Consider the following 17,212-nt stretch of genomic DNA (forward strand, 5'->3'; position numbering starts at 1 on the left):
TACTTCAACTTCTCCACATGGGGTAAGGACTTTCCTCCAACCTGGATATATTGCAAACCTCATTTTCCCGGTGGAGCCCTATGGCCTCGGACTTGGAGGTAATAGATATTCAAATATTAAATGTTATTTGTAGATATATTTTGGCATATATTACACAAGTATTTCTAAAACCATGATCTCAGTTCTGAGAAAAAAGAAAAGGGGGATAAAAACAATTTTAAAGATGTTTATTTATTTTTTTACTGCAAATAATTATTGTCTCACAATGATTCTAACCAACTTACTCCAGTTTGATAGCTTCTTTATGGAAATAAAATGGGTAATATGCAGGTTTAGGTTTACTGTACACAAATGTAATTTGAGAACAAGCCTATCCAGAAGAATATTCCATGAAATAAAAGCGTGACAACTCAAAACCAACTCTTTTATTTTCAGTAGAGAAATCATCCGTTTTATAATGGCTTATAATGTGTACATTTCTTTGTCGTGTAAACTCTTTCGATAAAAACTATATGCGGATGATCTGGCGGGAGCGCCTGAAGCAGAGACACGTGTTACACGGTATATATTCCTACTCTATAGGTTCCTACACTGCTTATCCTATAGATGTGAGGCGGAGCGCGGAAGCTCTAACGTGTGACACAGAGGGAAACTAGTCTAGCGCTTCCCGGAAGCGAGACCGCAGAATCATGGCGACCGTCTCAGTGTGCCAGTACCAGCCCGGCGGTTTCAGTTTCGAAAACTGTAGGAGGTGAGTTTTAAGCGTCTGTATCATTTGTTATTATGCCGGGGACGTTGGATAATTATTGTGTTTTTAATTCGTCGAAAAGCCCGAGAGTTTAAAACAAGTTTAACGGCATTTTAATGATCGGTTGAGCCACGGCCTGTGTGAATGACTCAGGAGAATTTGCTCAAGCTTATTTGAATAGCGGATTTAATAAGTAAAACACATTATGATTAGCATTGCGTTCTGTGTGAAATAAAAAAATATATAAATATATATGTTTATTAATATGAAAGAGTACGTTTTTTTGTTAGTGTTGATAATGTGTTGTCATTGTTGGACTGCGGACCCCACACCTAAAGTGTGTATGCAAGTTCACAACAAAAATGAGCATGTAAACTGTGGATTAATTTGTTTTTCATTCTGTTCTGGCCTAAAACATTTTTTTATTTAATCAATACACGGTGCGGTTTGAGTTTGATGTTTTAAAAGGTAAAACACAAAATCATTGTTCATGTTTTGTTATTGGTGGGCTGCGGACCCCGTCCACACAGTCTGTATCTCAATTAACGTTACACCAAACTGACTTTTAAAGTGTAAATTAAAGTGAGTTTCATTCATATATAAATACATTTTAAGTCAAAAAACCATTTGATTTGTATTTAAAACTTACTCAACGGAAAGGTTAAGTTGCATATACAGGTGGGTCTTTTTGGAACAGATGAATCCAATACTTAAGTTATTGTACGTCTTTTAAATTATGATTTCTTTTATATTATTTCCTTTAACCCGACTTAGTTTCTTTTATAAACCGGAATATTTATATATGTGAATAAAGGAGTGGTGAGAAAGCAGGAGATCTGTATCTGATCCATACAGTCAACGTGAATGTAAAACATAATGCTTGTTGTACATTTGCTGACTGGAAAAACTAGTGGCTTTCTGCTTGTTAATGTTGGATATTATCCATTTTAGAGCAGATTTTTGTAAGATAGAGAGCTGAGCAAACCCATCTTTTTTATTATGAACCATTTAGTTATGGCCCGTGTGAATGACTCAGGAAAATTTTGAACACAGTTTAATTAGCTCCAGCTCTTTTGAATCCGTTTAATTGCGTAAAAACACAAACTAATGTATATATTATTTATAAAATATACAATTTAGTTTTTTTGTAATTTTGTAATGTATTTTTTTTATTTATTTTTATTTTTTTTAGTTTACTAGTAGTGTTTTTTTACACTGACACTCTGCAGCCCCGATGTCATGTGTTTGTACCAGGTTTGTACACAAAAATCTAAATGAACTTAAGTTTTGTTTATTTTTAATTTGTTAAATCATTTCTGTTTAATGTCTTATGAGCAGATTAGTATAATGAATAAAAAGAGTCTTTTAGTAGCTGCTAAATCAAATAATTCACTTATTGTTTGTGTCTAAAGTTTTTTATTGTTTTTATGAACAACACAAAGATACATATGTACATAGGCATAGAATGATTACCATTTTCAAGGTTTACCGTGCTTTGGAAAAGTCAAGGTTTTAAAACCACCGGCATTTTCTGCTATACCGTTATTTTTATTTCCTTTTCAAAATACAACAAAATTGTGTTCAAAAGAGGAATTTTAGTTTTTTTTTTTTTTTTTTTTTTTTTTTTTACCCAGACATTTAAAAATAATATATTTTAGAGCAGCAATCACAATACTGTCAAACCATAAAACTTTCATCCAAGGTTGTCTTACCGTCAGAATCTTATACCAGACCATGCTTATATGTACAGTATAAGTGTGAATCAATAAGTGGTGATAAGTGCAAAGTGTCAACTAGTTGTCAAAAGATCTTAGATTTTAGAATTTGTTATTGACATTCTTCTGTATACTATTGATTTCTAAAACATATTGTTGCATAACACCCATAAGAAAATAGCAGAGATTAAATAACAAAATAAAACCTTTGTGCTATTTTAGAAATGCTCTTCTGGAGGCAGACATCACTAAACTGGGTTTCAGCTCTCCTGCTGCCCGTAAAACCGGAACCACTATCTGTGGGATTGTTTATAAGGTAAGAAAAAAAAACAGTTGAATTTAATGTGTGAAATCCAAGGTTTGACTAGATACTCACGTCTCACTTCTGTCTCAGGATGGTGTTGTTTTAGGTGCAGACACTCGTGCAACTGAAGGAATGATCGTCGCTGATAAGAACTGCTCTAAAATTCACTACATCTCTCCCAACATTTAGTGAGTATAAACTCACGTCATGCATGCTTGTAGTTTTTGATCCCTGACATCAAATGACACTGCATGTTTTTCTGATTTGTTGCATAGCTGTTGTGGAGCAGGTACAGCGGCGGACACTGAGATGACCACACAGATCATCTCCTCCAACCTGGAGCTTCATTCTCTGTCCACCGGTCGTCTGCCACGAGTCGCCACAGCAAACCGCATGCTCAAACAGATGCTCTTCAGGTGACAAACACCTATTCTGCGTGTGCAATATAGATCTTAAATGTAGAATTCTGATGTTTAAATGAAGAGTTTAAAAGCAAAAACCTCTTAGTGCCTTCTGATTTGTATTTTTTTTTTGTCTAAAACGAGCATTTTGTGTGTAGGTTCAGTAATTTCACTTTAATGGAAAGTATACGTGTTCTTTTTATGGCCTTTAAACTGAAATGACTGAACACAAACATAGGAAGCTGAGATAAATGCTAATTTTTGAAGAAAATATTTAGATTGCACTTAGAGGTATTTGCATCTAAACTCTTCAAATGTTTCTGAAAAAAGTCCCTTGTATTGTATGAATACAGTACATAAAAAAAAATCAACATTTTATTCAGATTTTTCTATATGTTTTAAAATGTAATTTATTGCTGTGATTCAATGATAAATTTCAGCATCCTTACTCCTGATCACGTGACACTGAAGACTGAAAATGTTCTAATATGCTGATTTGCTGCTCAAGAAGCATTTCTTAATATCTACATTATTATCTTAATCAGATGCTCTTCAGGTGACAAAACATGTTTTTGGTTTTTTTTTGTGCATGTGCAATACAGATTAAAACGTTTGGAATTATGATATTTAAATGTTTCTGTAAGAAGCCTTAAGAGCCTTATTTGATGATATAAATAAAATGCAATTAAAATTTTTATTATGTTTTCTTATTATTTTATTATAATTTTTCTGTATGATTTCACATGTAACTTGTTGCTGTGATTCACAGCTGATTTTTCAGAATTTTTACTCCAATCTTCAGTGTCACATGATCAGAAATGTTTCTAAAATGCATTTAGAAACATTTCTTACTATTATAAACATTAAAAACAGCTTTAATGCTTAACATTTCCATGAAAATCATCATAAATGACCACAAATGTTTATAGAAAGATAGATAAAAAATAAAAAAAGCTTTTAATCCTGGAAGATAATAAATTTTTTTTTAACTAAATTGTTCAAAGTATTCGTAAGGTCATTTAAAGTGTTACACATTAATATTTTTTATTATTATTTAAATGTTATAATATGTTGTAAATTAAATATAATAATGTTTTATAATTCAGAAAGAGTAGTTGATAAAGAGAGGTTTTTACAAAACTGAACCAATGTGAACTCTTATTGTTGACTGTTTAGATTTTTAAAATTATTATTATTATTTATAGGAAATTGGGAAGTTAAAATGATTTCTGAAAGATCATGTGACATTGAGTGAAAGAATGATGCTGAAAATTTATCTTTGCATTATAGAAATAAATATAATTATAATATAAATATAATACAAGTTTTCATGTTCTCCCTGTGTTCGCGTGGGTTTCCTCCGGGTGCTCAGGTTTCCCTCAGTCCAAAGACATGTTATAGGTGAATTGGGTAAGCTAAATTGTTCGTAGTGTATGTGTGTGAATAAGTGCGTATGGGTGTTTCCCAGTGATTGGTTGTAACTGTAAGGGCATCCACTGCGTAAAATAAATAAAGGGACTAAGCCGAAAAGAAATTGAATGAATAATACAAGTTTAATATATCATTGAAAATATTTTTTTAAAAGTGTTTATATTTTTCAAAATCACATTATTAAACTTTTTACTCTATAATTCTGATCAAATAAACAGCCTACATGGACAGAAGCTCTTTTCAAAAACATTGAAATATGTATTATTGATGAGTCTACCATGTGTTCATGTATGCAGGTATCAGGGTTACATCGGTGCTGCATTAGTTCTTGGAGGTGTCGATTGCACCGGCCCACACTTATACAGCATCTATCCACACGGATCAACAGACAAGCTGCCCTACGTCACCATGGGTGAGTCACACTAGCGTACATACACATGCACATGAAGCGTTTTCCATATCTACCAAAAGGGGGAGATAGTGTGTTTCAGAAATGCTTTTGTTGGTGCCAAGAAATGAAAGATGTTGGACTGCCTGCTTTACAAGTTTTGATATCAGACTGACTGGCTTTACAAGACTTTTAATACAAACATTCATTTAAAACCGTTAATGCAAAATATGCTGGTTTATTGTTAACCCTTTTATGCACAGGTTAAAAAAAATACTCCAGCTGACTCAACTTTGAGTTTTTTTTTAATGGTGACCGTTATTTAGAACGCTTCTCTTTAAAATTCCCAAAGTGACATGTCAAGATTGTCATGTGACATCACAGCACCATTGATTCTTGCATATATCCCTTTTTGTTTCGTTTTTTCATCTTTTCTGCAGATATTCACAAATATCAGAATTATATTGTGAAATATCTTATATATTGAATTTCATCTGTGTAAGAATATGTATTTCGTTGTTAAAACAGTAAAAAAATATATATTCTTTGCTATATGATGGCTATTGTTTATTTGTCTACTCTGCATGAGAGATCCGACAGAGCTGCTGGATTTACATGTTTATTTATAATTTTCTTTTGAAATGCATGAAAGATGCAAATTGTCCAGTTATATATATAAAAAAAAAAAAAATATATATATATATATATATATATATATATATATATATATATATATATATATATATATATATGTGTATGTATATATATATATGTATATGTATATATATATATGTATATGTATGTATGTGTGTGTGTGTGTGTGTGTGTGTGTGTGTGTGTGTGTGTGTGTGTGTGTGTGTGTGTGTGTGTGTGTGTGTGTGTGTGTGTGTGTGTGTGTGTGTGTGTGTGTGTGTGTGTGTGTGTGTGTGTATATATATATATATATATATATATATATATATATATATTTTTTTTTTTTTTTTTTTTTTTTTTTTTTAATTGGCATGTGTTTTGTCTCATCAGGGTCTGGATCTCTGGCAGCGATGGCAGTCTTTGAGGATCGCTACAGGCCCGACATGGAGGTACAATTCTCATGTGCATTTACATGTTGTTGTTTTATGAATAAAATGCATTATAAGCTACGAAAGGTTAAAGGTGTTTTATTACATCTTAGCTGAACAGAAAAAAAGGACTTTTACAATTTAGGCGCCAATGAAGAGAATGCCCAATCCATCATAGATTTTAGCTGCATTGTCAGCAATTAAAAGACCAGCATCAGATGATAGTCAAGCACATGAGAGTCGAGAACAGGATTAAAAGCTCAGATAAATGTTGTGGTGCTAGACCATTCAAGGCCTTGTACGCAAGCATGCGGATTTAAAAATTTATTTGAAAACTGACAGTAAGCCAGTGCAGATTTTTCAAATTAGTCATATAGTAATAAATAACCTAAAATATTGGATTGTAGGTCGTGAATAATTTTAAATGGGTTATAATTTTCTTTTGGTCACACTTTACAGTAATGTTGGATAAGTTAATGCTAGTAAATCTATTTACTGATGTGAACTAAGAATAAACGATACTAATACAGCATTTATTAATCATAGTTCAATATTTATTAATGCATTATAAAAATTTTAATTCGCATTATGCACTAAATCATCATGAACAACTTTATTTTCATTACGGTAACAAAGATGATTAATAAATACTGTAATAAATGTGGTGTTCATTACTTGTTAATGTTTGTAAATGAATACATTAATACAACCTTATTTTAAAGTGTATTTTTTATTTTGTGGTGTTCTTTCACTAGTTTAAATCTTAAGTTACTGTCTTGCGATTAGAAATGAGACAAACATTGTGACGTGAGCCAATAAAAATGAATACATTGTCCTTTTTACAGGGTGTCCGCGGGGTCCTAAATAGTCGTAAGATGTCTTAAATTTCGGTAACACTTTACAATAAGGTTCATTTGTTAATGCATTTACTAACATGAACTAATCATGAACAACACATGTGCAGCATTTATTAATCATAATTGAACATTTTCTAATGCATTATTAACATCCAAGTCCATGCTTGTTAACATTATTTAATGCACCATGAGTTAACATGAACTAACAATGAACTACTGTATTTTCATTAGCTAACATGAACAAATACCGTAGTAGTTGTATTGTTCATTGTTCGTTCATGTTAGTAATTGCATTAATTAACATTAACTAATGAACCTTATTGTAAAGTGACCTAAATTTCTAATCTAAAATTTTAGGCCTAAAACTCTTAAATTCACTGAAAGAAGGTCTTGTAGGTCTTAAATCATTTTAAATGAGTCCTAATGTTCCCATGTCTATGTAAATATATTTATATTTAGTTTATCATCATTTCTTTTTAACGTTTTTTTGTAAGAAAATCTGTAGAGGAAAAAAAATGCTTGTTTTGTCACTTAAAATGTGGCTAGGAAATGCCTTTTTATTTTTATTTTCTTTTTCTTTTTTTTCTTTTTTTGATGGGGCAAGAAAAAGACTTTTCTGCTTGCCCCACTAGGCCATTGAAAAAAATCCTTAGCAGTTAGTCCTTGTTTCATTTATAATTGTGATTAAAGTCTTAAATTCGACCTGATGAAAATGCAGAAACCTTGTTTTTAAAGTGTCCTAAAAAGCCTTGGCATGACCCAGTGTTTTGTGTCAATCAGGAGGAAGATGCCAAGAGTCTGGTCCGGGATGCGATTGCGGCTGGTATCTTCAATGACTTGGGCTCAGGCAGTAACATTGACGTGTGTGTGATCACCAAAGGGAAGGTGGATTACCTTAGACCTCACGACATTGCCAACAAGAAGGGTGTCAGGTGAGTGTCCAGACTAGCGGAAGAACAGCACATCTAAACTATGCATTTGCACAGTGACCTGCAGAATAGCATGCGGTCTGTGTGATTAATACTATTCACTGCATTCATACCATCCTCTCCTGTTTCTCCCCAGTCCAAAGACATACGCTATAGGGGAATTGAGTTAGCTAAATTGGCCGTAGTGTATGAATGTGGATGAGTGTGTATGGATGTTTCCCGGTGCTGGGTTGCAGTTGGAAGGGCATCCGCTGTGTAAAATGTATGCTGGATAAGTTAGCAGTAGTGATGTGCGGATCGATACTAAAATATCAATATCTCCGATACCAGCTTTTTGTGTTCTAGAATCGTTTATCTTATCAAAATATCGATATTTCAGTAATTTGGTGCAGATATGTAGTTTATTGGAAATAAAATACAGTGTAATGTGACCACAATTACCATAGTTTATCTGAATAATGCCAACTCGGTCAGAACTAACAAAACAGTGAGGTACTGTGGTAAAACCCCTTACCTAATCAAACACCTACATATAAATCACAAGACAGGATATGACTGCGTCATAACTAGGCGGTCAGAGGAGGAGAAAAGGAGAGGCACAGCTGCTGCTAGGGCAAGACCATAGATATATACACTAGATATCGCATAGGTACCCTGAGCATGTGTCAATAGCGCTCCCACATTGGAACAGTGCTCCCAGGACAAATGTCATTCAACCGCACTAGACAAGACAGTGTTATTACGTGAAGATGCGGGACTTTAACGCTGTCTACGGGTGTAGTAACAAGCAAACAAAGAAAACAAAGCACAAAGGCAGAACATTTCATAGGTAAGATTAAGTTTTTTACGTTTTTGTACGTTCTGAACTTTTGTGCTAAAGTAACGTTATTGATGATCATACAGTCACTTACTGCATTCACCATGAGGCAAAGTAGCTCCAGCTCACACTAAATACTCGGCTTATGCTAGTTTTGTTTAATAAAATCAGCAAACAATGCAAAAGAAATATGACAACGAGATGCTGCTGTGCCAGAAACTTGTATTATTGTCGGTTAGTGAACGAGTGCGATCACTGATCAATGTAGAAAAGTGATGTCAAATTAAAATTTTCGTAATAAAAAAAATGCATACTAACATCCAGGAAAACTCCCGACATAGATATATGTGTATATCTCTGGCTTTGGATGGCCACAGTCCTCCACTGTATCTTGGTCCCGCATTCATTTCAAAGGAGCACTACCCTGTTCCAAAATGGCGGCTCTATTGACTCATTCCTTCCGATAGACAACAACAGGGTAGGCGACATCTAATGTATATATCTATGGGGCAAGACATACATTGCTTGCAGAGTCCTTAGGTGCAGCAGGCAGGAACTATCCAGGTACAGAGGGAGAAAATGTGGCGATGTGGCTGTATTTTATGGGCTAAAGGCTCCTACACACCGCAACGTTTTTTTGCTTGTGTTTATCGTCAGCATTTTAAGAGACGTTTTTCAGTGTTCAAACCCAAGCGCTTTTCACTGGCGTCAAGCAGAAGAGTATGCTAAATCACTCTTTTGATGTTAGATGGTGCTGCACAACTATGAGCTTCTGACACCCGGTTATAACACATGGAAGAATGGAGGAGCGGAAGTTCAGTCACACGCATGTTGTTAAATTTACTGGTGACTCGAACAAGCATGGATGGTTCAAGCAGCAGCTCCAAGCTCTAGCGGTGAAAAAATAATTACTGTTCACCAGCGCAATAAACATCTCCATGTTCATATCGCCTCTGGGCATCTTCTTCAATGTGGGCTCGCATTGACAGGTTTGCGCTTGAGCGCCTCCAAGTGCTGTTTATGGTAATTTCAGCAGCTCAGTGCACGTGAACAAAAGTGCCAATCTGATTGGTGGAGAAGGTTTTGACGCCATGCGTCAAAACAAAAAAATGAGCATGAGGCGTTTTTTTAAAAATGACGCTTTTGTGTCTGATGTTTTGCGCGTTGGTGTGCACAATCACATTCACGCCCTTTAGTTAGTTACGAGGCGTTAAACGTCGACGGGAAACGCGAGCAAAAAACGTCTCGGTGTGCACAAGCCTTTAGGTTTTTGAACTAAAAGGTGTGAATGTTTATGGTTTTATATTAAGATATATATATGCTCAAATGCTGTCAATAAATATGTTAGTTGGCTTTTTTTTTTGTATGATAATTCCTCATCAATAAACAAGAATAACCTGTAATTTGTCTCGTATTCAGTATAAAGTGACATTTTGAAGTGCACTACTTGTTACTTTAATTTTCCAGTCATTTTTAGGCAAAGTTTCGGATCGGTATCACCGATTTTAGCCTTTTTTTTACTTGGTATCGGATAGGATAGGAAACCAGTGGTATCGCATATCACTAGTTAGCAGTTCATTCTGCTGTGGTGACCCCTGATTAATAAAGGGACTAAGCTGAAGGAAAATGAATGAATAAATAACAGGCTGCCACTTGTTTGCATGATATACTAATCAGAGACTTGACAAAACGAAAAACTCACGCATCACTGTTGCCTTTTAAGGGAGGATAAGCTTGATGGACGTCCTGTGTGAGTAACTTGTGTGTTAATAGGTCTCGACAAAACTGTAACCTGCATGTGTTTGACTAATCACGTTTGAGTTTGAAGTAGAGGAGTGTTTCCCACTGACAAGCTGTGTGTTCATTTGTCTTTTACAATCTCCTGCTAGCATCTTTACACGTGTCTTAGGTTTGGAATGATATCGTTTTATCAGAGTGGTGTGTGAAGCATTATTTATTTATTTTATTTATTTTTTTTTTTTTGCGTGAACTATATTTTGACTGTATTTTGTGCATTCTCCATAGAACCGGAAGTTACAGGTACAAGCATGGCACCACTGGGGTTTTGTCGAAGGCTGTGACTCCTCTGAACCTGGATATGGTGGAGGAGAGCGTTCAGACCATGGACACCTCCTGAAGGACTCAAACCATCACGCTTTAATTAGTTTCCCCTGTTAACCATTGTCCCACAAGTCTTATGTGGAGGTTTACTTTTTCACTATGTACAATAAAAGAAGTTGCGAGTTGATGCTTGTTGACTTTGCTTGAGCTTTTTGCTGTACCCTCAATTTTGTAAATGTTGCGGATCATTCATTTTGGGGTAATTTTGTGCATATTTACTATATAAAAATATGGTTTAACTTTATATTTTGAGCTGAAAATGTTATGCAACAGTAACTCAAATAACCACTCATTACAACCGAGGTATGCAGAAGAGCATCTCTGAACACAACACATCCAACCTTAAGGCGGATGGGTTACAGCAGCAGAAGACCACACCAGGTGACACTGCTGTCAGCTGAGAACATGAAACTAATGCTACATTTTGGCTGTTTCTCAATATGCGTTCTTCAGTGGTCTTGCGTCCTCGTGTTCTCGTGAAACGTCATCATCAGCTGCCAAAGTTTAGTTCTAATACTCAAGACCGCAAGTACGGAGGACGCGTGAAACTTCCCGGATGTGTTCTTGATATCGAGGACGCACCGATGCAGACTTGAGCGCCGAACTTGCTCTGGAAGTCCCAGAAGTCATTGCGACTGAAGGTGGGAAGCGCTGCATTTTATTTAGATTTATTATTAAAGTTCATAGATATGACTTATTTACCTCAGGAGTTTCCCTAAATGAAACAGTGACAGTAAACATTACCATGGACATCTTAAGGAATAAACACATTAAGGGTGTTTGTTTGCTAAAATTCGTATTAAAATCTGTTTTATTTATGTTGTGCAACATATATTTATAATGTTTTTATGCAAAGTATATATTTTGAAAAGGGGAAAAACAATAAATCGTTGTATGAAGGCTGTAATGTTTAAATAATTTACCATTTAAAACACGTGAAGGTCATGTGACCATGAGGAAGAACACAGCATCTCAATTCTCAAAGGACGCGTTCTCTGCCCTCGCGGTCTCCTGAGTTTGTTCTTTCGAGGACACCTGGCAAGACCGGTCTCCACAAGAATACAAGTCCGTTCTCTGCGTTCTTGGAATTGAGAAACAGCCTTTGGCTCACCAAAATTAGACAATAGAAGATTAGAAAACATTGCCTGATATGATGAGTCTCGATTTCTGCTGCAAAATTCGGATGGTAGGGTCAAAATTTGGCGTCAATACCATTAAAGCATGGATCCATCCTGCCTGTCAGGCTGGTGGTGGTGTTGGTGGTTATTGGGGGAGATTTTCTTTGGGCCCATTCGTATTAAACATATTTACTATATAATAATATGGCATAATTTTATAGTTTGAGCTGAAAATGTAGTTTTAATTTTTGATTTGAAGAAGTCTTAAGCGCAGCCAGATAGATTTTTGCTTTTACGTAAAAAAAAAAAAAAAAAAAACGATTTTGCTGCTTGTTCAAACTACTTCTGTAAAATGAGCTAGCAGCATTCTTAAGATGTTTTTTTGGATAACTTAATTGTTTTATGCGCAGTCCATATAAGTCAGGTGTGTCCACACTCGGTCCTGGAGATTTTAGTTCCAACCTTAATCAAACACACCTGAACAAGCTAATCAAGCTCTCATTATGTATACTAAAAAAACGAGGTGCGTTGAAGCAAGTTGGAGCTAGAATCAGCAGGACACCGGCCCTCCAGGACTGACTTTGGACACCCCTGACTTAAGTTAAATTAATTTGTGCTGGGACAGCCTGGATGAATTGTGTGGAACCCAGCATTTTTTTAGTGTAGATGGTGGCTTTTTTTTTTAATTTCAATGTAAAGTGACATTTGCATTTTTAAAAAAAAGTTTCTATATTTAAAATTATTCTGAGCCATTTGTGTACTAGTTGCCACTGTCACATGGCTGAAAAAACAATAAACTTAAGCAAAAAAAGTATGGAGTATACAATAGTCTCAAACTCAATTCCCGGAGTACCAGTTTAGCTCCAACCACTTCCAACTCACACCGATTTAATGGTCTCTTGCACTCTTTAACAGCTTGATTAGTTGGATCAGCTGTGTTTGATCAGGGCTGGAACAAAACTTTGCAGAGCTGCGGCCCTCCAGGAATCCAGTTTGAGACCTATGATTTAGAACAGGGATGTCCAGACTCGGTCCTGGAGGGCCGGTGTCCTGCAAAGTCAACCCCAGTCGGACACACCTGGGCTAGCTTATCAAGCTCTCACTGGGCAGGCTATAAACATCCAGGTGTGTTGAAGCAAGTTGGAGCTAAAATCTGCAAGACATCGACCCTCCAGGACCGAGTTTGGACACTCCTGATTTAGAATGACCAGGGTGCTCGAGGGTCTTAAAATGTCTTACCAACTAAATTTTAGGCCTTTAAAAGTCTTAAATTGACCAAAACGTTGTTTTGTAAGTCTTAAATCATTTTAAACAGGTCTTAATTTTGCTCTATCCAAGTAAAGCTACTCAATCAGGCTGACATCATCCAATGACCAAAAATACATATCAATACATTTATTTATTTATTTTATTATTATTTATTATTATTATTATTATTATTTATTATTAAATTTCCTAATCAGGAAAAGAAACAAAAAAAAAAAAAACAATTACACGATTCCTCATGATAAGACCGGGTCATTAGAAAAAGTCTTTAATCCTGTTTAAGTCTAAAATTTCATTCTTTATGTTCTTAAAAGGGTCTGAAAAGTCTTAAATTTGACTTGATGAAGCCTGCAGAAACAAAAAGGAAATAAGAAAAAAAAAATTCTGATTCATGTATTTTCAATAAAACAGTATTAATTTCTGTTTGTTTAACTAGTTAGGTGAACTGCATTAAGCAGTGTACCTGAGGGCAAATCTTTAAACATCAAAAAACGTAAAAAACCCTCAGTTTTACCATCAAAGTGGCAGTATTTGAGATTATATTTGGATATGTGACACAATGGTGTGGTAAGATACACAGTAGTCAACTTTCCAAGTGAATCAAAAAAAGTTTTTCAAAGTTGTACTAGTATAAGGCCAGTACCACGTGGTCTCAATTCCTAACTGCATAGTTTACCTCCAACCACCTCCAACGCATACCTGCTTAATCGGCTCTAATAGTCTTAATCACCTTGATTAGTTGGATCAGCTGTTTTTGATTAGGGTTGGTGGAGCAAACTGTACAGAGCTGCGGCCCTCCAGGAATCCAGTTTGAGACCTGCTATAGGCTTATGGGTGTTGTTCAATGGTTGTCAAAGAATTTTAAATAAAAGTTGATGATCCGCTTCAAATGAAGTAGGTGTACAAGCCATTTCTATGGATTTCCATAATATTTTTGTTCCTTTTATGGATGATAATGGCTGCTTTATTCCCCACAACGTTCTTCAGAATCATTTGTTTTGTGTTAAACAGATGAAGGAAATTCATTTGAGTAAGAAGGAACCGCTTGAATTTGAGTAAATAATAAGGACATTCGCATATTACGGTGAACTACCCCTTTAAGAAACTCGCTAAATGTGGCGGGCCAGCTGACGTGGTCAAATGAAATGTTTTTATCTGCAGACTTTTGGCCATGATTGTTTTCCGTATTTGCACGTGCTCAGACATTTTTTACAGTCATTGGCTCAGACTCTTGCGCTGCTGATGAAAAGACTGATCCTGATTCACAGGTAAAGTTGATTTAAATTAAATTTTGTATTTGAATGAATTTCAAATTAGATTGTTGTCATTGAAAGCTCAAGAATGGCGATATAAGTAGTATATGAACGCTGGTGTACATTTTGTTTTTATTTTGCGTTTGGTAAATAAGTGTAGTAAACACACTTGCTAAATCACCAGGTGGCGCCAAATAAGAGTTCCTGTGAAATCGAGGATTCAGATGCCCTTAAAATCAAGTCACAATCATTGTTTACATTAAATTTTATTGTTAATTACACATTTAAACATGAGAAAATGTTTCAAACACATAAAAATTTCGCCTCTTTAGAACATTAGCAATAATGAACACTTTAACATGGTTGGGTATTTGACCAGAGATCTTGACTGCTGAATTTGAGGTAAAGTTGGTTTTATATTCGCACATTGGTTCAGTGACAACTTGTGACATGCTCCCTATTGTTTACCATAGTACTTTGAATATTCAGACTGAAATCACATGTAAATATGATTTCAAAACAACATTAGTACTATTTATTTGACTGGACAGTGTTGTACATTGATAGACATTTGCTGCTAATATGATTTCATAAGTTAGAATTTGCACAGAAAAAAATTGTGAAATTATACTATTATGGTGGAAGTCTAAATGTGTGAATATAAAACCAACTTTACCTCAAGATTGCTGAACTCCTCGTCCAACACGTCTCCTTGTAGAACAATTAAAGGGATAGTTTACCCAAAACGGAGAATTCTGTCGTCATTTACTCAACCTTCACTTGTCACAAACCTGTTTGAGTTTCTTTCTAAAGTTGAACACAAAAAAAGTTGTTTTGGAAACCTGTAAAATTTGCTTTCATAGTATTTGTTTATCCTTAGGTTTCCAAAGTGTGTGTTCAACAGAAGACAGAAACTCACAAAGGTTTGGAACCACTTAAGGGTAGGCATGGGATGATAACCGTTTTTAAGGTATACCGTGGTTTGGAAAAGTCAAGGTTTTAAAACGGCAAAGATTTTTTAGCTATACCTTTTCTGATATGGGTCAACAGTATCTCTTGCAGAAAAGGTATCCAAAGATGCCAGTTCAAGAGTTCCTACTTAGATATGCTTGGCGTTTATAACAGGTTTGGCATGTCGCCCCGGGAGAGAACTCTGAGCTCGGAGATACTGGTCAATAAGCATATAGGGGGGTCTGAGATCAGGTAGGTTTCGAGAGCTCCCCCTTCGAAAAGGGAGGAAAAGGAGGAGATGGGGTGGAAGGGGGGATTCTTCCAAAACGAAGATACAGCAGTTGGGAGAAAACGATCCCTTTATATTAAGCTTGGATCATTCTGATTGGATTGATACTGATTACAGATGATAAGCCAGTCATGCTCAGTCATATCACATGCTCCTCTTGAAATTAGTTTGTGAAACTACACTTGAATTGTAAAGAATTTAGTGATTTTGTTCAAAGGTAAAGAAAAAATGTTTTATTTACACAGACATTCAAAAGGAACATATTTTAGAGCAGTAACTGCAATACCGTGAAACCGTGATATTTTAATCCACGGTTATCATACCGTTACAACCTTATACCGGCCCATGTCTACTTTAGGGTGAGTAAATAGTGAATAAATTTAATTATTTGTGCGAACTATCCCTTTAACAACTATATCAGAAACGTCAAGAGAAATAAGTAACTCAACTGTAAGACTCTTTATATGTTGTTATAAATATAAGCCTACAGCAAAAAAAAAAAACATGTATAAATGGAACCACCTTGCTTTGACATCATCAACATGAGGCGCTGGGTCACATGACCTGACCAACTTTCCATAAGCCTATCAGCATTCATCATCATTTGAAGGCACAACAGAATATATCGCCACTCCTTTCATACACGGCTGCAGAAACACTCGCGTGAAACAGCATAGACACTGTTGGCATTCTCTCTGGTTTCTTTAGCTGAATTGGTTGGATTGACGGAGCAGAGATAGCATGGTTGGGTTCTCCTCGAGTGTTTGCATCAGGTGCTGGTCGTCCACAGCTTCATCTGTGTGGAAAACTGCAGGACGAAGCTGATGTCGGGCCGCTGGTCGGGCTCTGGGTTGATGCACATACTGACCAGATCTCTAAACTGAAACAGAAGAGGTGTGTAGATTTGTAGCTGCTCGCTTGGTGCATTTGTATGATAATGGTATTGCACGGTTTTATGTCAGGGGTGTCCACATTCAGTCCTGGTGGGCCACTGTCCTGAGAAGTTTACTCATACCTGCCAATATTTGTCTCTGAAATTCTGGGAGACCAGGGGTATCACCGGTGTTCTGTCAATTTGTTCTACCTTGTCAGATTGTCCTACCTCCCATTCAAAATGTAGGTAGCACATATCGAAGACGCAATAGGCAACCCATCACATTTTGCTACCAGAGTAAGTTTTAATGTGGAGTAGTGTGATATGAAGCTGTAATATCGCCCTAATCCCCAACCTCAGAACCATTCAAATACAGTGTTGATAGCATAACCTGAGGGGCAGCATAAAATGTCAGGACACCGGGTTAGTAACTATACTGTGGTGTTAATTACCGTACTATTGAATGGGTTTTGAGTGGCCGCTGCAATCAGATACTATACCAAAGTTGACAACTCAGTGGTGTTACAGTGTTACTGTACCAAAAAGTTGAGGACCGGGTGAAATTACGGGAGAAATAACAAAACGGGAGGGTGGCGGGAGATGGGTCTGAAATACAGGAGATTCCCAAGAAAAACGGGAGTGTTGGCAGGTATGGTTTAGCTCCAACTCTATTAAGCACGCTTGATCCA

The 17,212-nt window shown here is 35.8% G+C and overlaps 2 protein-coding genes across 11 annotated transcripts in view; one reads left to right on the forward strand and one right to left on the reverse strand.

Moving 5' to 3' along the window:
- Positions 1-593: 593 nt before the first annotated feature.
- On the forward strand, positions 594-10,899 carry psmb7 (proteasome 20S subunit beta 7). Of its 3 annotated transcripts, XM_021468901.2 has the most exons (9): positions 684-751; positions 2,686-2,779; positions 2,858-2,955; positions 3,043-3,183; positions 4,896-5,011; positions 6,011-6,069; positions 7,686-7,837; positions 10,375-10,401; positions 10,677-10,897. In XM_021468901.2, exons 1-9 carry the CDS (start codon positions 690-692, stop codon positions 10,786-10,788), a joined length of 861 nt encoding a protein of 286 aa, XP_021324576.1. In that variant the 5' UTR covers positions 684-689; the 3' UTR covers positions 10,789-10,897. The 3 variants fall into 3 exon arrangements, with proteins under 3 accessions (NP_001039029.2, XP_021324576.1, XP_073791051.1); NM_001045564.2 differs by lacking the exon at positions 10,375-10,401 and having other exon boundaries at positions 594-751; positions 10,677-10,899; XM_073934950.1 differs by lacking the exons at positions 684-751; positions 2,686-2,779; positions 2,858-2,955; positions 3,043-3,183 and adding an exon at positions 3,683-3,724.
- Positions 10,900-14,656: 3,757 nt separating this feature from the next.
- The window catches only part of nek6 (NIMA-related kinase 6), a 41,501-nt gene continuing 38,945 nt past the window's right edge, over positions 14,657-17,212 (reverse strand). For 4 of the 8 annotated variants that reach the window (XR_012397147.1, XR_012397150.1, XR_012397149.1 and 1 more), the window contains 2 exons: positions 16,116-16,529; positions 14,657-14,816 (listed from right to left, as the gene is read on the reverse strand). Coding sequence is in view for 4 of the 8 variants with exons in the window: in XM_003200822.6 (XP_003200870.2) it covers positions 16,419-16,529 (111 nt within the window). In the remaining 4 variants the exon portion in view is untranslated. Of the gene's footprint in view, positions 16,530-17,212 lie in introns of all 8 variants that reach the window. The other 4 variants (XM_003200822.6, XM_068215990.1, XM_005161495.5 and 1 more) reach the window with 1 other exon arrangement.

The sequence above is a fragment of the Danio rerio genome, chromosome 21 (genome assembly GCF_049306965.1).
Source record: "Danio rerio strain Tuebingen ecotype United States chromosome 21, GRCz12tu, whole genome shotgun sequence".
In the NCBI taxonomy this organism is placed as follows: Eukaryota; Metazoa; Chordata; class Actinopteri; order Cypriniformes; family Danionidae; genus Danio; species Danio rerio.